Raw genomic sequence first — 23,356 nt, 5'->3', positions numbered from 1 at the left:
TAATACTCGTCAACAAGGTCCGTCAAATAAACACTAGATTGTTAGACCAGTAATACCGGTCAACAAGGTCCGTCAAATAACTCGTCGACAAGGTCCGTCAAATAAACACTAGAGTGTTAGACCAGTAATACTCGTCAACAAGGTCCGTCAAATAAACACTAGAGTGTTAGACCAGTAATACTCGTCAACAAGGTCCGCCAAATAAACACTAGAATGTTAGGCCAGTTATACTCGTCAACAAGGTCCGTCAAATAAACAATATAATGTTAGGCCAGTTAAACACTAGAGTGTTAGACCAGTAATACTCGTCAACAAGGTCCGTCAAATAAACAATATAATGTTAGACCAGTAATACTCGTCAACAAGGTCCGTCAAATAAACACTAGATTGTTAGACCAGTAATACCGGTCAACAAGGTCCGTCAAATAACTCGTCGACAAGGTCCGTCAAATAAACACTAGAGTGTTAGACCAGTAATACTCGTCAACAAGGTCCGTCAAATAAACACTAGAGTGTTAGACCAGTAATACTCGTCAACAAGGTCCGCCAAATAAACACTAGAATGTTGGGCCAGTTATACTCGTCAACAAGGTCCGTCAAATAAACAATATAATGTTAGGCCAGTTAAACACTAGAGTGTTAGACCAGTAATACTCGTCAACAAGGTCCGTCAAATAAACAATATAATGTTAGACCAGTAATACTCGTCAACAAGGTCCGTCAAATAAACACTAGAATGTTAGGCCAGTAATACTCGTCAACAAGGTCCGTCAAATAAACACTAGAGTGTTAGGCCAGTAATGCTCGTCAACAAGGTCCGTCAAATAACATATAGACCCTTCTATTGTTTTGCTAATATATTTTACTTAGCCCCTTTTTCAGAATTGCTGCCGTTTCTTCAATTATTCACCATCAATTATGAATTATTATTTATGTTTAAAATTGCATTTGTCACTTTAGAGCCGCCCATCTTTATAAATTTCTTTATCTTGTACCTATAATTGTTTTCGAACATCTATATTTTCTATGCAATGTACAAGATCATGTTTATTATTTGATGATAGAATTATTTAGTATTTCATATGATTGATTATATATTATGTTATTATGTATATGTATCCTTATGAGCCGTAAGGCTTAAAGTGAATAAACAATACAATACAAACACTAGAATGTTAGGCCAGTAATACTCGTCAACAAGGTCCGTCAAATAAACACTAGAGTGTTAGGCCAGTAATACTCGTCAACAAGGTCCATCAAATAAACACTAGAGTGTTAGACCAGTAATACTCGTCAACAAGGTCCGTCAAATAAACACTAGATTGTTAGACCAGTAATACCGGTCAACAAGGTCCGTCAAATAACTCGTCGACAAGGTCCGCCAAATAAACACTAGAGTGTTAGACAAGTAATACTCGTCAACAAGGTCCGTCAAATAAACACTAGAGTGTTAGACCAGTAATACTCGTCAACAAGGTCCGTCAAATAACTCGTCGACAAGGTCCGCCAAATAAACACTAGAGTGTTAGACCAGTAATACTCGTCAACAAGGTCCGTCAAATAAACACTAGAATGTTAGACCAGTAATACTCGTCAACAAGGTCCGCCAAATAAACACTAGAATGTTAGACCAGTAATACTCGTCAACAAGGTCCGCCAAATAAACACTAGAGTGTTAGACCAGTAATACCGGTCAACAAGGTCCGCCAAATAAACACTAGAGTGTTAGACCAGTAATACTCGTCAACAAGGTCCGTCAAATAAACACTAGAGTGTTAGACCAGTAATACTCGTCAACAAGGTCCGTCAAATAAACACTAGAGTGTTAGACCAGTAATACTCGTCAACAAGGTCCGTCAAATAAAAACTAGACTGTTAGACCAGTAATACTCGTCAACAAGGTCCGTCAAATAAAAACTAGACTGTTAGACCAGTAATACTCGTCAACAAGGTCCGTCAAATAAACACTAGAGTGTTAGACCAGTAATACTCGTCAACAAGGTCCGTCAAATAAACACTAGAATGTTAGACCAGTAATACTCGTCAACAAGGTCCGCGAAATAAACACTAGAGTGTTAGACCAGTTAAACACTAGAGTGTTAGACCAGTAATACTCGTCAACAAGGTCCGTCAAATAAACACTAGATTGTTAGACCAGTAATACCGGTCAACAAGGTCCGTCAAATAACTCGTCGACAAGGTCCGCCAAATAAACACTAGAGTGTTAGACCAGTAATACTCGTCAACAAGGTCCGTCAAATAAACACTAGAGTGTTAGACCAGTAATACTCGTCAACAAGGTCCGTCAAATAAACACTAGAGTGTTAGACCAGTAATACCGGTCAACAAGGTCCGTCAAATAACTCGTCGACAAGGTCCGTCAAATAAAAACTAGACTGTTAGACCAGTAATACTCGTCAACAAGGTCCGTCAAATAAACACTAGAGTGTTAGACCAGTAATACTCGTCAACAAGGTCCGTCAAATAAACACTAGAGTGTTAGACCAGTAATACTCGTCAACAAGGTCCGTCAAATAAAAACTACAGTGTTAGACCAGTAATACTCGTCATCAAGGTCCGTCAAATAAACACTACAGTGTTAGACCAGTAATACTCGTCAACAAGGTCCGTCAAATAAAAACTACAGTGTTAGACCAGTAATACTCGTCAACAAGGTCCGTCAAATAAACACTAGAGTGTTAGACCAGTAATACTCGTCAACAAGGTCCGTCAAATAAACACTAGAGTGTTAGACCAGTAATACTCGTCAACAAGGTCCGCGAAATCTAGGGTCCCTGTCATCCACCGACTAGAGCCCGGATGTCGCCATACCTTTCTCAGCCACATCTAATTGCTGGTGAAGCTTACGAGGCAGGTTTAAAGTTACAGTAATATTGCCAACTGATGTTGTCTGTCGGACAAATGAAAATATCTCTAATCTAGTCAGGTAGGTTCTGAGATCGACGGTTATACGTCCCTCGACAGACTTATACATAAAAACCGTGACTACACGTCTATAAAACAAAATACTTAACAATTTTCTGGACATTACTAGATAATATATATAAGGTACGCTACACTCACATAGCGACACAGTGAAAGATATTAATACAGGGATATCAAAATATGGGAGCGCTGACATCAACGGCGATTAGTAGAAATATTTTCTCCCTTCCTGATTTTCTCGTATTTGGTTTGCAGAATTTTATGAGACATAACTAGACTTTTGATATGACTGCTGCCGCAAGCGATTTAATATCAGCTAAATCTGATATGGATTTACCGATCGCTAGATGTAATAAAAATACAATACAGACAAGAGCTGGATTATGTCCGCGAACATTCGCCGAGCTCATCATCACCGGATCATTAACGGGCGGTAAACAGGCACATGAAGGGGTGTAAATCGGTCGTGATATTTGATGAACCTAATCGGAGGTGTGACCCAGGGCCTAGGATAATCATTGTCAGCATCTTAATGCTGACGTGACAACAAAACACCAGGTTTAGAGGACAACACAACATGACATGTAGGATTACGGTTGACGTAACAACAAATCAGGTTTGTGACAACACTACGTCAGGATTAGTCATACCTGACAATACTACATCAGGTTTAGGATCACACCTGACAACATTACATCAGGTTTAGGATCACACCTGACAACATTACATCAGGTTTAGGATCACACCTGACAACATTACATCAGGTTTAGGATCACACCTGACAACACTACAACAGGTTTAGGATCACACTTGACAACATTACATCAGGTTTAGGATCACACCTGACAACATTACATCAGGTTTAGGATCACACCTGACAACATTACATCAGGTTTAGGATCACACCTGACAACACTACAACAGGTTTAGGATCACACTTGACAACATTACCTCAGGTTTAGGATCACACCTGACAACACTACACCAGGTTTAGGATCACACCTGACAACACTACATCAGGTTTAGGATCACACCTGACAATACTACATCAGGTTTAGGATCACACCTGACAACATTACATCAGGTTTAGGATCACACCTGACAACATTACATCAGGTTTAGGATCATACCTGACAATACTACATCAGGTTTAGGATCACACCTGACAACACTACACCAGGTTTAGGATCACACCTGACAACACTACACCAGGTTAAGGATCACACCTGACAACATTACATCAGGTTTAGGATCATAACTGACAACATTACATCAGGTTTAGGATCACACCTGACAATACTACATCAGGTTTAGGATCACACCTGACAACATTACATCAGGTTAAGGATCATAACTGACAACATTACATCAGGTTTAGGATCACACCTGACAACACTACATCAGGTTTAGGATCACACCTGACAACACTACGTCAGGTTAAGGATCACACCTGACAACACTACATCAGGTTTAGGGTCATAACTGACAACATTACATCAGGTTTAGGATCATAACTGACAACACTTTAACAGGTTTAGGATCGTACCTGACAACATTACATAAGGTTTAGGATCACACCTGACAACAATACATCAGCTTTAGGATAAAACCTGACAACATTACATCAGGTTTAGGATCACACTTGACAACATTACATCAGGTTTAGGATCACACCTGACAACATTACATCAGGTTTAGGATAAAACCTGACAATACTACACCAGGTTTAGGATCACACCTGACAACACTACAACAGGTTTAGGATCACACCTGACAACACTACACCAGGTTTAGGATCACACCTGACAACACTTCATCAGGTTTAGAATCGCGCCTGAAAACATCACAATTGATTGAGGATCCTAACAACACAACTTCGGGTGTAGGATCACAGAGGATTTGACGTCACAAAACCAGGGTTAGGATCACAATTATTGAGACAACACCAGGCGACAGTTGTCTTGGACACATACTTCGCTGTACGCCGTATCGGCTGTAAATAGAAATAGAAACGGCTGTAAATAGAAACGTATGTACTTCATGAATACACTATGTAGCTGATGAAAATAGTAACGGTGGTCTTAGTGGTAAACTTCAATTTTGAGTGGTAAACTTAAAGTCTGCGTGATATACTTAAAGTCTGAATGGTATACTTAGTCTGAGTGTCACGATCCATACAGGAGTATTACCACCATGTTTAAGGTTTATGTTATCCAGCTTCCTGTTTTACGTTTGTGTTTTAACAACTTAATAGTCACGTTCATGTACTTCTCAAACATTTTATGATATTCTAGCTTTTATATCATTGGAATTAACCAGACCAAACCTTCTGAAATCCATGTTATATCATGTACATATTGCCTTCAAAGAAAAGCTCTTTACACAAAAAAAAACAACAACAAAAAACTTATAATATGAAAATGTTCATTGCTATCTAGATATTCCGATTTAGTATGAAAAGCATGTACAAGAATCCCATCATTTTAGCTCACCTGCCTCAAGGGCTAAATGTATATCATTGTGTGGCGTCCGTCGTCTGTCCGTCATCAACTTTTTTCCTTTAGATAACTTTTCCTGAAAAACCAAAACTAGGAATTTGATATTGGGCTGTTGGGTTCCTGGAATACACTTACTAAAGTTTGTGAAAAGAAATGACCTTGAATTGAACAGCCTAGATAGAGCACATTCGGGAATATGAAAATAAAGCTCACTGCCTGATTTTAACCTTAGTATTGGGTAAATGCACAGAGTGTTTGCTTTACACCTATAATTTCTGCTGGCATCGCTATTCGTTGCTTCGAAGGATTTGTTAATATTAAATATAATCTTTAAATATATCACACTAGACGCAAGCAGAGCCACGCCAACATTTGTAAATCGGTCAAGCTATATATATATAACGAATTTCTTCAAGTTGAATATCGTATGTTTGTTTATATGGTAACGTGGGGCGAACGGTTTCCTTAAGAACATAAATACCTTTGTGCAATTTGTGTAAAGAACATCAAATGGAATACAAACTTGTGCGGAATATTTTGCTGGTAGGGTTCTATGTTGAATTCAGACAAACTCTGAAAACAAATGATTTTTTTATTTAAGGTCATTGGGATCAAATGTTTAAAATCACTGAAACAATTTCTTTTATTTAACTGATAGGCGGAGAATTATCAAATATGTGAACAGCAGGTGAGCGATACAGGCCCAATAGGCTTCTTGTAAAAATCATCCGACAACCTGTCCGGAAAATTGTACCGCCATCTGGTGGAGTGACGGGAAACATCGATTCAACGTGCCAAGCTTCGGTCGGACAAAAATTGTGATGACTGCTTTAGCAGGGTAGAGAGTTTGGCGATTGTTACTCACATGTGTACATTCTAAAAGTTCTATTTATAGACATGTTTTTTACTTACAGACTGACACAAACAGCAATGACATGGACCGAGGATACAAACGAGTCGCAATCGTCGAGGACTTCTTTGAAATTATATATGGCGTGCACGTGGAAATGGATGGACGAGGCGGGAAACACGCGGGGCAGAAAAGGACCTACCGGGCGGTAAGATCGTCGGTTATGATGGTGGATGTTTTAAAATATTTGTCTCTTTGTACGTATACTGTCAATTCCATTTCAAAACATAATCGAATTTCATCGATATTTACCCCAACACGCATCAAGGTCATCACAGTTGACTCCGAAATGTACCAAGGTCATGGATATATCCATGATACGCACCAAGGTCGTGGATATCCACATGACGCGTACTAAGGTCATAGATATCCCTATGGCACGTGCCATGGTTATACACGGGTGTTTATTCTGACACGTTCAAAGACCATATGTATTTTAGCTTGAAACGAACCAAGGTCATTTGTAGTTTCGTACAAAGTGTGTTGACTTAGTAAGCCACGCCACCTCAAGACTTTCAATGTAGTAAATACTGTAATTGTTGGAACATGTCGTCGAGGTTTCTCTACTTATAAAGAAACCATGACGGACATGGAGGTTTTGTTTTAAAACAAGAACAGAACTATAATGTATAATGTTTTAACAGTGGTGACACGCACATAGGTCTAGGTAGACAGGGGATACAACCGCACACATGGTCCACAATCTTCATAACACCTGTAACTAGTCAGGTAAGGGAGACAACCGCACACATGGCCCACAATCTTCATAACACCTGTAACTAGTCAGGTAAGGGAGACAACCGCACGGATGGTCCACAATACTTATTACACCTTATAACCGGTCGAGCAAGGGAGATAACCGCACACACGGTCCACAATCATTATAACACCATATTACCAGGCAGGTAAGGGAGACAACCGCACACATGGTCCACAATATTATAACACTTTATAATCAGTCAGGTAAGGGAGACAACCGCACACATGGTCCACAATCTGTATTTAAGGAATAGTTTTTTTAGCGTTTATTGGTGTGTAAAACGCACGTTATTGCGTCATGTTGAAATATCTGTAGCTTACAACACAAGTAAACGATAAAAAAACAAGAATTATTCCTTATATTAACATTTTCACTTGTGTTTTTATTAATTGTTATCAGAAAATCAATTCGTCATTCTTTTTTCGGCGTTATACGAATACATGTAACGGCCGAAAAATTAATGGAATTGCTAAACGGCTACTTTCAATTTGACGGGAAAGGTTGTCAACTACAGGATAAACAATTTTGTTTCGATTCCTGAAAAATATTTCAAAACATTTTTCCGTCGTTATATTCTAGCATATTCTACCATATTATATCAATATTTTCAAAGTCAAAACAGAAACGATTATAGTCATTGCGCATATTCACACTAATTGCGCATGTGTGCACCGGTCCGGTTATGAACAATGTATTCCTACGCGTCAATTTTTTACACACTTGTAAAAGATGTTTTCGTTAGTAAGGTTATATAACGAACACACAACGGATAACACTATATAACCAGTCGGGAGACAAGTTATAATACTATAGTAGAAGTCAATGTAAGGTCAAGGTCAGGACAGGAACTTTAATGGTATATGACTGGTTTAAATTATGCATATCAAAGTCACGCGAGCAAAGGTCATGAACACATGTCGTCACACGTTAACAAATGAAATTCTATAATCGATTCACGATGAATGAAGTTTTGGCCGCGTTCACTGTCGAGAGCTTTATCAGTCACTGATATTTTGAACTCAAGAATACATTTCATCAATTTTTGATAAATTTCTGTCTTGGGTTCCTCGGACTTCACAACCAGTACAGTTTCTATTTGTTCTTGTTGGGTTCGCTAGTGACAGGAAACTCTCCGAATGGACCCCTATCTTCATACCTTAAAATCACATAATCAAAGCTATTACTACCGAAGCCTATTTTCCGTTTTTGTAGTGTCATTACGTCCTGTACATACGTCTATGTTTTCGTCAACAGACAACTGATGTGTGAATGATATCCTATAATTATGTGACATAAATTTACATGAATTAATAAAATCAGTGTTCACACCATTCGAACTGTTACATACATGTATTACTCTCAAATGAGAAATTCCGTAAACGATGTCAGAGAACATACACGCCCTCCGATTTTGCTGGAATATCGCGTATTTCTCCAAGCAGATTCCGCGCCCATGCGTCAGTAGGAGTGTTTTGTTTTGTTTTATTCCGGACGTAATAAAATACAGACTAAAATACGAGGATGTAGACACTCACATCAAATACAAACCATATCATGATATACGATATATACCAAGTCCGGGATTATGTAGATAATTGAAGGTGACAGAGACATGGCGAGTAACTCCAACTTAAGGCCATTTTCAACCCGTTTAATCGTAGAAAACTGTTCTCTAGGCAAAGCTGTGTTAAGCTGGAATATCTTAATAACAAACTGGCTGTTAATGAAACTTCTACTTGGGCACCCCTACACGTCGGTCGGCCCATCACCCCTACACGTCGGTCAGCCCATCACCCCCTACACGTCGGTCGGCCCATCATCCCTACACGTCGGTCGGCCCATCACCCCGACACGTCGGTCAGCCCATCACTCCTACACGTCGGTCAGCCCATCGCCCCTACATGTCGGACGGATCACCCCTACATGTCGGTCGGCCCATCACCCCTACACGTCGGTCAGCCCATCACCCCTACACGTCGGTCGGCCCATCACCCCTACACGTCGGTCGGCCCATCACCCCTACACGTCGGTCAGCCCATCACTCCTACACGTCGGTCAGCCCATCGCCCCTACACGTCGGTCGGCCCATCACCCCTACACGTCGGTCAGCCCATCACCCCTACACGTCGGTCGGCCCATCACCCCTACACGTCGGTCGGCCCATCACCCCTACATGTCGGTCGGTCCATCACCCCTACACGTCGGTCGGCCCATCACCCCTACACGTCGGTCGGCCCATCACCCCTACATGTCGGTCGGTCCATCACCCTTACATGTCGGTCAGCCCATCACCCCTACACGTCGGTCGGCCCATCACTCCTACACGTCGGTCGGCCCATCACCCCTACACGTCGGTCGGCCCATCACCCCTACACGTCGGTCAGCCCATCACCCCTACACGTCGGTCGGCCCATCACCCCTACACGTCGGTCGGCCCATCACCCCTACATGTCGGTCGGTCCATCACCCTTACATGTCGGTCGGCCCATCACCCCTAAACATCGGTCAGCCCATCACCCTTACATGTCGGACGGATCACCCCTACACGTCGGTCGGCCCATCACCCCTACACGTCGGTCGGCCCATCACCCCGACACGTCGGTCAGCCCATCGCCCCTACACGTCGGTCGGCCCATCACCCCTACACGTCGGTCGGCCCATCACCCCTACACGTCGGTCGGCCCATCACCCCTACACGTCGGTCGGCCCATCACCCCGACACGTCGGTCAGCCCATCACCCCTACATGTCGGTCGGCCCATCACCCCTAAACATCGGTCAGCCCATCACCCCTACATGTCGGACGGATCACCCCTACATGTCGGTCGGCCCATCACCCCTACATGTCGGTCGGCCCATCACCCCTACATGTCGGTCGGCCCATCACCCCTAAACATCGGTCAGCCCATCACCCTTACATGTCGGACGGATCACCCCTACATGTCGGTCGGCCCATCGCCCCTACACGTCGGTCGGCCCATCACCCCTACATGTCGGTCGGTCCATCACCCCTAAACATCGGTCAGCCCATCACCCCTACATGTCGGACGGATCACCCCTACACGTCGGTCGGCCCATCACCCCTACATGTCGGTCGGCCCATCACTCCTACATGTCGGTCAGCCCATCACCCAACACGTTGGTCGTCATAAAGCTTCATGGAGGCTCGTTGGTTTTTTTCACAGATGAGTTCTGCTACATGTACCTCCATTTGTCCACACGGCCAACCTTGTGTATATTATCGTCACAATTCACAATTTTCATTTATTGCGTATGGGGAATATTTACGAGGAGGATACTGACGAGGGGGATACTGGCGAGGGGAATACTGACGAGGGAAATACTGACGATGGGGATATTGACGATAGGGATATTGACGATAGGGATATTGACGATAGGGATATTGACAAGGGGAATACTGACGAGGGGAATACTGACGAGGGAAGTACTGACGAGGGGAATACTGATGAGGGGATACTGGCGAGGGGAATACTGACGAGGGAAATACTGACGATGGGGATATTGACGATAGGGATATTGACGAGGGGAATACTGACGAGGGAAGTACTGACGAGGGGAATACTGATGAGGGGATACTGTCGAGGGGAGTACTGACGAGGGGGATATTGACGAGGGGGATACTGACGAGGGGAATACTGACGAGGGGGATACTGACGAGGGGAATACTGACGAGGGGAATACTGACGAGGGGAATACTGTCGAGGGTGACACTGGCGAGGGTGATACTGACGAGGGGGATACTGACGAGGAGGATACTGGCGAGGGTGATACTGACGAGGGGGATACGTAAATATATTTATTATATAACTTTGAAGTACAGTGTGTCTGTACTGTATATATCTATTATATAAAATTTAGGCACAGTGCGTCTGTACAGTAAATATATTTATTATATAACTTTGAAGTACAGTGTGTCTGTACACTAAATATATTTATTATATAACTTTGTGTACAGTGTGTCTGTACCGTAAATACTTTGAGGTATTTTGTTTCTGTACAGTAAATATATTTATTATATAACTTTGAGGTACAGTGTGTCTGTGCCATAAATATATTTATTACATAACTTTCAGGTACAGTGTTTCTGTACAGTAAATATATTTTTATATAACTTTCAGGTGCAGTTTTTCTGTAGAGTAAATATATTTATTACATAACTTTGTGGTACAGTGTATCTGTACAGTAAATATATTTATTATATAACTTTGTGTACAGTGTGTCTGTACAGTAAATATATTTATTGTATAACTTTGAAGTACAGTTTTTCTGTACAGTAAATATATTCATTATATAACTTTGAAGTACAGTTTTTCTGTACAGTAAATATGTTTATTATATAACTTTGTGTAGTGTGTCGTCCCTAAATATTTATTTTTACTTTAGGTACAGGGTGTCTGTCAGTAAATATTTTAAATTTAACTTTAGGACGTATTTCGTACATAAATATATTTTTTATAAAACCTTAGGTACAGTGGGTCTGTACAGTAAATATATTATTATATACTTTGAGGTACGTGGTCTGTACAGTAAATATATTATTAAATTTGAAGAACGGGTTTCTGTACAGTAAGTAATTTATTAAAACGTTGAAGTGCAGTGTGTCTGTCCGTATAATACTTTCTTATAAAATTTAGGCACAGTGGTACAGTAAATATATTATAATTAACTTGAAGTCGGTTTTCTGTACAGTAATTATTATTAAAAACTTGAGGTACGTGTGTCTGTACAGAATATTTTTTTATAAATTGAAGAAGGTGTTTGTAACAGTAATGATTTATTATATAACTTTGAAGTACAGTGTGTCTGTACAGTAAATATATTTATTATATAACTTTGTGTACAGTGTGTCTGTACAGTAAATATATTTATTATATAACTTTTAGGTAGAGTGTGTCTGTACAGTATATATATTCATTATATAACTTTGAAGTACAGTTTTCTGTACAGTAAATATATTTATTATATAACTTTGAAGTACAGTTTTTCTGTACAGTAAATATGTTTATTATATAACTTTGTGGTACAGTGTGTCTGTACCGTAAATATATTTATTATATAACTTTGAGGTACAGTGTGTCTGTACAGTAAATATATTAATTATATAACCTTTAGGTACAGTATTTCTGTACAGTAAATATATTTATTATATAACCTTTAGGTACAGTGTGTCTGTACAGTAAATATATTTATTATATAACTTTGAGGTACAGTGTGTCTGTACAGTAAATATATTTATTATATAAATTTGAAGAACGGTGTTTCTGTACAGTAAATGTATTTATTATATAACGTTGAAGTGCAGTGTGTCTGTACAGTATATATATCTATTATATAAAATTTAGGCACAGTGTGTCTGTACAGTAAATATATTTATTATATAACTTTGAAGTACGGTGTTTCTGTACAGGAAATATATTTATTATATAACTTTGAGGTACAGTGTGTCTGTACAGGAAATATATTTATTATATAAATTTGAAGAACGGTGTTTCTGTACAGTAAATGTATTTATTATATAACTTTGAAGTACAGTGTGTCTGTACAGTAAATATATTTATTATATAACTTTTAGGTACAGTGTGTCTGTACAGTAAATATATTTATTATATAACTTTGAAGTACAGTGCATCTGTACAGTAAATATATATTTTTTATAACTTTGTGGTACATTGTTTCTGTACAGTAAATACATTCATTATATAACTTTGTGTACAGTGTGTCGGTACAGTAAATATATTTATTATATAACTTTGAAGTACAGTGTGTCTGTACAGTATATATATCTATTATATAAAATTTAGGCACAGTGCGTCTGTACAGTAACTATATTTATTATATAACTTTGAGGTATAGTGTTTCTGTACAGTAAATATATTTATTATATAACTTTGTGGTACAGTGTATCTGTACAGTAAATATATTTATATATAACTTTGTGGTACAGTGTATCTGTACAGTAAATATATTTATTGTATAACTTTGTGGTACAGTGTGTCAATGAAACTATTCTTCAATTTTCAGAAAATCATAGGCACTTAGGTGTTACGCTTAGTTCAAATGCCAAATGGAATGATCATATAGAAAACATCTATTATTCAGTGTTAAAAAAAGTCAATGCATTGAGAAAGTTAAAATTCTTGGTAAAGAGAAAAATACTTAGTAAAATATATTTATGTTTCATACTTCCAACCTTGGAATATGCTTGTGAACTTTGGAGTGGGTGTACTCAATACCATATAGATATGTTAGAAAAAATTCAACTCGAAGCAGCTAGAATTGTCACAGGACTGCCTCGATATGCTAGCAAACAATCACTTTATTATGAAACTGGTTGGGAAACTTTAAAAAGTCGGCGAGAAAGAAGAACACTTAGTTTGTTTTATAAAATGCATAATAAAATGACTCCTCCATACCTCTATGATTTATTACCTGGTTTAGTTGGTGAAAGAAATCCATATCCATTGAGAAATAATAGCAACTATATTATCTCCTTTTATAGTTTAACAAATACTCGATCATCTTTTATACCAGCTACGGAACAGACTTTGGAACAATCTCTCGGAAACTGACAGAAATCAGCCATCTCTGAATACTTTTAAAAAACATATACAAATAGAAAATGAAAGCCCCCCTTCATATTTTAATCGTGGAACTCGTTATCTCAATATTCTTCTTACTAAATTAAGACATAATTGCAGTGCATTAAATAATGATCTTTATAGAGTAAATTTAACTGATTCACCATCATGTACCTGTGGCTATCCATGTGAAAACTCGTACCATTTTTCATTAGAATATCCTATATATAATAATATAAGGAACGATATGTTAATAAAGTTGAATCATTATCAACCAATACAACTGGATACTCTCCTGTATGGACATTTCTATCTGAAACCGGAACATAACAAAATTATTTTTGAAAGTGTCCAAGAATTCATTCATGCTAGTAACAGATTTTAAATATATCCCTGCAGAATAGGTGAGACTATGAGACTATTTTAAACACATTATATCATACAAATACTCTTAGTATTCCATCTCCTATATTCCTGTCTTTCTATTAATTCCCTACACAATTCTATCACCGTCCTTTCTTGAACGTTACGAATTGATATTTTGGTATAAACTGTCCACCAATTTTATTTGTTTGTTCTGTAAATATTATTCTGCCTGGCACAATGAAAAGTTACCTAGCAGGAGCTTGATTATCTAAAGGAGAACGATTAAGGAATGAGCATAAAAGGACAATGATAAGTTGAAGGAGTGTGCATATGCAGTCAGTTTGTTCCAGGCAGATATTATATTATGTTATTGTGTGTAAATCAAATATTATTGTTAGACATAAATTAAATATTGTATAATTATCTGTATTCCCTTCACTTTCTCTCTTTAGTCTTCCTTTTCTAATTTGTCAATAGTAAAATTAATGTAAATGTCCATTGTTTGTGTCACATTGTTGTAGTAATGTTTGGAGGAGAGGGCTTTAATAAGTTGTATAACTTGTGCCCAATCCTCATGCTTACAGTTTGAAGCAATAAAAATATGTTTAAACATTAAACAGTGTGTCGGTACAGTAAATATATTTATTATATAATTTTGAGGTATAGTGTTTCTGTACAGTAAATATATTTATTATATAACATTGAGGTACAGTGTTTCTGTACAGTAAATATATTTATTATATAACATTGAGGTATAGTGTTTCTGTACAGTAAATATATATTTTTTATAACTTTGTGGTACATTGTTTCTGTACAGTAAATATATTTATTATATAACTTTGTGTACAGTGCGTCTGTACAGTAAATATATTTATTATATAACTTTGTGTACAGTGTGTCGGTACAGTAAATATATTTATTATATAACTTTGAGGTACAGTGTTTCTGTACAGTAACTATATTTATTATATAATTTTGAGGTATAGTGTTTCTGTACAGTAAATATATATTTTTTATAACTTTGTGGTATATTGTTTCTGTACAGTAAATATATTCATTATATAACTTTGTGTACAGTGTTTCTGTACAGTAAATATATTTTTTATATAATTTTGAGGTACAGTGTTTCTGTACAGTAAATATATTTATCATATATTGTTAGAGTACGGTGTAACATTTCTGTATTAATTGATCATATTGGAGTATATGTATGAAAATCTAAAAGTAAAATCACAAAACTGTAATGTAGATTTCTATAAAAGTGAAATCACAAAACTGTAATTTAAATTTCTTTGAAAGTGAAATCACAAAACTGTAATGTAAATTTCTATAAAAGTGAAATCACAAAACTGTAATGTAAATTTCTATAAAAGTGAAATCACAAAACTGTAATGTAAATTTCTAGAAAACACTGGCTCTGTTTCACTGTTCTACATTAAGCTAGTCCTTATCAAACCGCCAATTAAGTGTAATTGTTTTGATATTGTTTTTTTATGAAATACAACAATTTGTAAGAAGTGAAATTCATTATGTAACACGTTCTTTCGAGAAACATAATTTATTTTAATCACTTTCTATGGACATTATCCTATGTCGGGACTATGTATAGCGCGTGTCTTCGAATTCATTTGATAAAGTTTAAAAATGAATTCAAAGAATTTTTCGATTGTCTGTTTTGTCTCCATTTAATGGTCCAATTTAAGTTTACAATGGTTGCTTTGTTCGGTAGATGTCTACTGAAACCATCGACAGATCAAGTCGTAATTTACAACCGTATTTGACGATACGTTACACGGTAGTAATACCGGGGATCTGACGACGGTACACTAATAACCCACCTCGTACTCCCGCGGACCTCACGACCATCCGCTAATAAGCCACCTCGTACTCCATATCCGTATAACAGGCGTATAACGAGGATCGATAAGATGATACAGTCCCTACCCCGACAGCTCGGTATACCCGACTCTCACTGTCACGACACTATTTACTGCCGTCTGTATTCCCCCTCCCGATGTTTCTACCTTGCAATTTTCGGATCGTACCTCGGCTCGGGTTCGCTAATTAGCTGGCTCCCGTTGCCGGGACCGCGTTTGTGTCCTGGGCGCTAATTAATCCTGGCTCGAGGCAGGTGTAGCAACATGGCGATTAACCACACGATTCCAACTGCTTTCCTAGGTGGTGATTGTGTCTAACTCATAGTGGAGACATCCGTAGCCTAGCGATTCTTTGGAAATTACATCCTGGCTTTTCATATAGGAGGAAAATTATATTTCCACGATATTGTACTATATGAGGTATAGCCTGGCTTTTTCACGGCGTGCAGCCTGTCATATCCAACTATTTTAATGTCGAGTTGAGCAGGGATACACAAGCCCCTAGGAGTATCTAACTTTCGGTTTTACACCGAATGAATTGCCGACCTTTTTTTCTCAATATTAGCAGATCCTGACGGCCCTATCGGGTCATCATATCACCGAGCACTCAATTACACACCCATTTCATAGCGATCTTAGGAAGAATCGGGAGAATTTCACCGTCTTATATAATCATTTACCACGATTATAGCAGAAATGGTCTGTTCTTGGCCATTAAGTACAGAAATATTGGAGTCTCCCCCGGCGGTTGAGAGACGATCTCAGTCTTAAACAGGAACAGCGCAAAGGGCAATATTTTTGAAGCTCTATTTTTGCAGACAAGAAAGGTTCATCGGGATTAATTTTCTGATACATTTAACAGCTAAACTTGTAGTGAGGGCGTACAAGTTTTACAGGGTAATACAATATCGTTACGTCACAGGTAAAAAGACAATAGATAATACAATATCGTTACGTCACAGGTGAAATTGACAATAGATAATACAATATCATTACGTCACAGGTAAAAGGACAATAGATAATACAATATCGTTACGTCACAGGTGAAATTGACAATAGATAATACCATATCGTTACGTCACAGATAAAAAGGACAATAGATAATGCAATATCGTTACGTCATAGGTAAAAAGGTCAATAAAGAATACAATATCGCTAACTCAAAGGTAAAAAAGACAACGGAAAATACAATTTCGCTATCTTAGAGGTAAAAACGGACATTGACCCATTTGGAATACATCATATCGCTACGCCACATGTAAAAGCGGACACTGGTCCATTTGGAATATCGCTCTCAAAGGTAAAAACACAAAACAAAACAAAAAACAAAACAAAAAACAAAACAACAAAAAACAAAAACAAAAAATACGGAAAATACAGTATCACTACGTCAGAGGTAAGAAAAACCGGGCGCTGGCCTATTTGGAATATTCGGAAATACAATATCGCAGGTAAAAACAAACGCTAGCCCACGGTGTACGACAGATTGTACCAAGTGTCAAGAGGACCAGATTGTACACTCTAGAGCAGTGTACATCCGAGAGCTCTAGAAACCGGTATAATATTGGACCAATATATTAGTGTGAATCGTGTCTACTCCATCGGGCAACATGTCATGTCGGCTGACCAGGGTGCGCTCCATCTTCCAGACCGTGAAATGGACGCACGTACTTGCCAGAGCACAAGACAATCGCGGTCGGTGGTATCGACAGAGGACAGAAACCATCACCACTGATGAGTTTGGTGAAGTGAGTGTGTAAGTCTCGCCAAGCTTGCTGATGGAAATAAATAGGTGACTTGAAAATTATATTTCAATTATTTTAGTATTTGGTTTTACCAAAATTATTTTATAACGCCTCGCCAATCGTCGAAGTGAAAATTTGTCGAACAAGGCTGAGTGGCTTCGGCCGTGATCGACCCTTTAATGTTCGATACTCCGGATAATGGCCAAATAAGCGAGTCAAACCTCTGCTCTGGTGTTCAATTTGAAACCCATTACTTTATCTACCCCTGCCACGTCCGAACCAGCGGTATCAGATCGACCGAAGCCTGTTAAATGAAATGATATCAGGCGGAGAGGTTGAAAAGAAACCTCTCCAATGCTACACAGTTATTCCGCAACAGAAAGTTAAAAGCGATTTACGCGAAATCAATATGTGTGGTAACTAGTTTTCGATCTCATTACAACTACCAACAGCATTTTCTTACAATTAGCAAATGTAGTTTATTCCAACAAATTCGTTACGTGGTTGTACGCTTAGGTCGCATAGCCGAGAGACGCGTGTCCATACTTTAGTGTGTCCCGTAAGTGACCAAGGACATTCAAACTTTTAGTCGATTAAGATTGCAAGCGTGAAAACGACCCAGACATTTGTCTGGAGATCGCAATCCTTATGGTGATTAAACGGCCATTGGATGATCAGACAACAGTAACAGTTACACGGCATAGTTAAAAATAAAACACGGTCCGGAATTCCGGAAAGTGTGAAGGAATGAACTTTAAAGCCCCTATCACAAATCAACAGCCCGGAATGTTTAAACAGATCTCGGATGTTCCAACAAATAACTTGCGGGGTTTATTATTGTTATCAAGATTATTCATTTAAGACAAGAGATACGCTACCGATAAGAAATAGCGGAATGGAAATTAATTTTCTAAACTGGTTCAATTCCCGTTTCGCTTGTAATGAGTTTAGAATGTTTGGGACATTCACTCTGGACTTTATCTGGGGAATCAGATCAGCCGGCTATCGAGCCTGGTGACGAGTATTTTATCGGGACGCTGTGGTCGACAGGGATACACATTTACAAAGGCTTTCGTCAGCTATGACATAACACATCGCAATGGCACACTCGTGATGGTTAATCACTGGGTAATGTGATGTTATATAGAACGAAGGTTGTTAAACCATGTCTAGGAAGTAAACGCAAATCCATATATCGTTTTTATTACTTGAAAATTATATTTGTTATCATTTTTTTCACACTTAAAGACAAGTGACATGTGAGTAGTGTGTGTACAATAAACACCACTCGCCTGTAAGCCACCATGTAACGAGATGATAGTTTACTAGGTATACTTGTCTGTCGAACACGCCTGTGTTTATCTTCAGGTCTGTTCGAACACGCCTGTGTTTATCTTCAGGTAGCGTAAGTAACAGACAGTGTTGGATAACGACAGTGTAAAGCCGAGCAGTAGAAGCGGACCGACCCATCGTGGAACCCAATGATCATCACTTACACAGCGCATGATAGAATGACTCCTGAGCATGCATGAATTTAATAAAAATCTGTCATCTGAACCAAGGCCGCGTTTTATAAAGGAGAAGAGACAGGCACCAAATCTGTGAATACGGGTGACATGTAGAACTACAACAGTCTAACATGCTATGTGACGACGGTGGTTGACAAACCAATGTTGCTATAGAACAGGTTATATGTGGGCATAGACCGAAGATAGTGTACATGTTTTGTCGGAACATCTTCCCTTACACGCTGTATTTATCTTAGCTTATTAGAAAATCGCCCACTGAAAGGTCGAAATGATATTACAGTGGATTAAAAATAACAATAATTTAAAGAAATAGTTCTAAATGTAAATAGAGCATAACTGATAGTCCTACTATATTTATTTCGTTTTCATTGCTATTATGGCGATCAGATTAATCAATTGTATATTTGCTTATCTTTTATTCACAGTGAAGAATTATTAACTCTTTATTCACAGTGCAGATTTATTTACTGTTAACTCGGGTGTTTATTTATTTGCTATTTACTCAGTGTTTATTTATTTGCTATTTACTCACAGTGTAGATTTAATTACTATTTACTCACAGTGTTTATTTGTTTATTATTTACTCACAGTGTAGATTTATTTATTATTTACTCACAGTGTAGATTTAATTACTATTTACTCACAGTGTAGATTTATTTATTATTTACTCACAGTGTAGATTTAATTACTATTTACTCACAGTGTTTATTTATTTACTATTTACTCAAAGTGTAGATTTATTTACTATTTACTCACGGAGTAGATTTATTTACTATTTACTCACGGAGTAGATTTTTTTTACTCTTTATTCATAGTGTAGATTTATTTTCTGTTTATTCACAGTATATATTTCTCTACTCACAGTGTAAATTTATTAACTATCTACTCACAGTGTAGATTTATTTACTATCTATTCACAGTGTATATTTGTTTACTATTTGCTCACATGGTAGATATATTTACTCTTTACTCAGAGTAGATTTATTTATTTACTCAAAGTGTAGATTTATTTACCGTTTACTCACAGTACAATATATATATTTGTTTACTATTTGCTCACATGGTAGATATATTTACTCTTTACTCAGAGTAGATTCGTTTTCTACACGATATACATTGTATACCTTTGTTTTTTTTATTGATTTTACTATTCACGCGAGGTTTAGAGAGACAGAATAAAATGACTAAAAGGAGGAAACATGTTTAAAACAATGTGTTTTTTAAAGATTATTCCATATCGAATTCCATTCAAAAAAGAAATGTATTTCTCTTTAAAAACATATAAAATAGATATGTTTCTGTCTGGTTCGCAAGTCTGAGCGATTAATGGTGGAAAGTTAGTAAAATGTCCCATCCATCTATAGAGAATGTCTGTTTGTTTTCCTCCATTACGCTCTGACACCAGTATGAGGGGTTCCAAAACACACTTTTGGTCAAATGTTCCCAATAAATATAAGTTAGCGCTACCGCCGTCCGTTTGTCAGCCCATACATTTAGTTTAAATACTGTTTTAAATACTCCGTAATTGAATGTGGGTATGGCGCTCTGAGAACCTAATCATCATACACAATTCGACAGATCGATACCTCCTGTAAAACGGGCGAATTAAAATCAGGACCCGCTCCGTCATCGTTCCTTAAAATTCAATTTCGATGCCGACCGCGTCCCAAGAGAGAGAGGTAACAATGTAGTTTATGCCCGACCACATTTAAAAATATTTCCCCTAATACCAAGTTTATATGGTGACTTTTTCGGCTGAGTAACTATATTTTCGTTGTTTGTATTTTGACCTTGCCATAAATACCCCCTCCCTCCCAGCCATCAATAGCTCCCCCTCCCAGACACATACACACACACTCAGCCATCAGTATCCCCCCCCCCCGCCCCCCTTCAGCCATCATCATCTCCCTATAGCAGTGGTGTAGTGACCAGAGTTAATAAGCCTCGGATAACTTACTTTCTAAATATATATACAAACAATAGATTTCCTGGCTGTGACAGTATTAGCCATGTACGTTAGCGACCAATCATCAAAGCGTGACATAGTTAATTACGACAAAGGTGAAAATTGTGGATCATTTGTGCTTCGTAGTATGGTATTTATCTGTATGAGGTTTTCATCCGAAAGAGAAATCGTTAAGTATTTTTGTTTGTTCTATCCTGGTTTGGACAGCAAGGTCGGCCGCGAGCGTTATTTTTACCGTCCCAGAATGAAACAAGAGAAAAGTGTAACGTCAGAGTCGTGCGACAGACGGGCCTAGTTTCTTTCCTTTAATTTTTAATCGCCTTCAAATGCAACAGAAGTCAGTGGGGTTGTTTAAACTAAATGAAATCACTGAGCAATTAGCTCTATAGCTTACACAATTAGCAGACTTGAGGCCTACACTTAACGGGGAACCGTGCTCTCGGCTTAACTGCAACTCTCATTTGTTAAGTATAACTATGCCCCATCCAGAAGAGATTTGGCCAATAAATAACTAATTCTACTTTAATTTAGATAAACTGGTATACGACTGCAGAACAGCACATACATACATCACAGATCAAACGGATAAAAACAAAACCGATGGTACAGGATTCTGATGTCAATACACAGAACTGGTGGTACAGTGTTCTGATGTCAATACACAGACCTGGTGAACAGTGTTCTGATGTCAATCCACAGAACTGGTGATACAGTGTTCTGATGTCAATACACAGACCTGGTGAACAGTGTTCTGATGTCAATACACAGAACTGGTGATACAGTGTTCTGATGTCAATACACAGAACTGGTGATACAGTGTTCTGATGTCAGTACACAGAACTGGTGATACAGTGTTCTGATGTCAATACACAGAACTGGTGATACAGTGTTCTGATGTCAATACACAGAACTGGTGATACAGTGTTCTGATGTCAATACACAGAACTGGTGGTACAGTGTTCTGATGTCAATACACAGAACTGGTGATACAGTGTTCTGATGTCAATACACAGAACTGGTGATACAGTGTTCTGATGTCAATACACAGAACTGGTGGTACAGTGTTCTGATGTTAGTACACAGAACTGGTGGTACAGTGTTCTGATGTCAATACACAGAACTGATGGTACAGTGTTCTGATGTCAATACACAGAACTGGTGATACAGTGTTCTGATGTCAGTACACAGAACTGGTGATACAGTGTTCTGATGTCAATACACAGAACTGGTGATACAGTGTTCTAATGTCAGTACACAGAACTGGTGGTACAGGATTCTGATGTCAATACACAGAACTGGTGGTACAGTGTTCTGATGTCAATACACAGAACTGGTGATACAGGATTCTGATGTCAATACACAGAACTGGTGATACAGTGTTCTGATGTCAGTACACAGACCTGGTGATACAGTGTTCTGATGTCAATACACAGAACTGGTGATACAGTGTTCTGATGTCAATACACAGAACTGGTGATACAGTGTTCTAATGTTAGTACACAGAACTGGTGATACAGTATTCTGATGTCAATACACAGAACTGGTGATACAGTGTTCTGCTGTCAGTACACAGAACTGGTGATACAGTGTTCTGATGTCAGTACACAGAACTGGTGATACAGTGTTCTGATGTCAATACACAGAACTGGTGATACAGTGTTCTGATGTCAGTACACAGAACTGGTGATACAGTGTTCTGATGTCAGTACACAGAACTGGTGATACAGTGTTCTGATGTCAATACACAGACCTGGTGATACAGTGTTCTGATGTCAATACACAGAACTGGTGATACAGTGTTCTGATGTCAATACACAGACCTGGTGATACAGTGTTCTGATGTCAATACACAGACCTGGTGATACAGTGTTCTGATGTCAATACACAGAACTGGTGATACAGTGTTCTGATGTCAATACACAGAACTGGTGATACAGTGTTCTGATGTCAATACACAGAACTGGTGATACAGTGTTCTGATGTTAGTACATAGAACTGGTGATACAGTGTTCTGATGTCAATACACAGACCTGGTGATACAGTGTTCTGATGTCAATACACAGAACTGGTGATACAGTGTTCTGATGTCAATACACAGAACTGGTGGTACAGTGTTCTGATGTCAATACACAGAACTGGTGATACAGTGTTCTGATGTCAG

At 38.3% G+C, this 23,356-nt stretch overlaps 1 protein-coding gene across 4 annotated transcripts in view; it reads left to right on the top strand.

Annotated features, from left to right (window-relative positions):
- The window catches only part of LOC117325233 (nucleolar protein 4-like), a 149,951-nt gene that overhangs the window by 65,895 nt on the left and 60,700 nt on the right, over positions 1-23,356 (top strand). For all 4 annotated transcript variants that reach the window (XR_004532226.1, XM_033881329.1, XM_033881328.1 and 1 more), the window contains exon 2: positions 6,359-6,502. Coding sequence is in view for 3 of the 4 variants with exons in the window: in XM_033881328.1 (XP_033737219.1) it covers positions 6,359-6,502 (144 nt within the window). In the remaining variant the exon portion in view is untranslated. The remainder of the gene's footprint in view (positions 1-6,358; positions 6,503-23,356) is intronic.

The sequence above is a fragment of the Pecten maximus genome, chromosome 4, assembly GCF_902652985.1.
Source record: "Pecten maximus chromosome 4, xPecMax1.1, whole genome shotgun sequence".
NCBI lineage: Eukaryota > Metazoa > Mollusca > Bivalvia > Pectinida > Pectinidae > Pecten > Pecten maximus.
The sequence above is the reverse complement of the archived record's forward strand: the minus strand, read 5'-3'. Positions and strand labels throughout refer to the sequence as shown.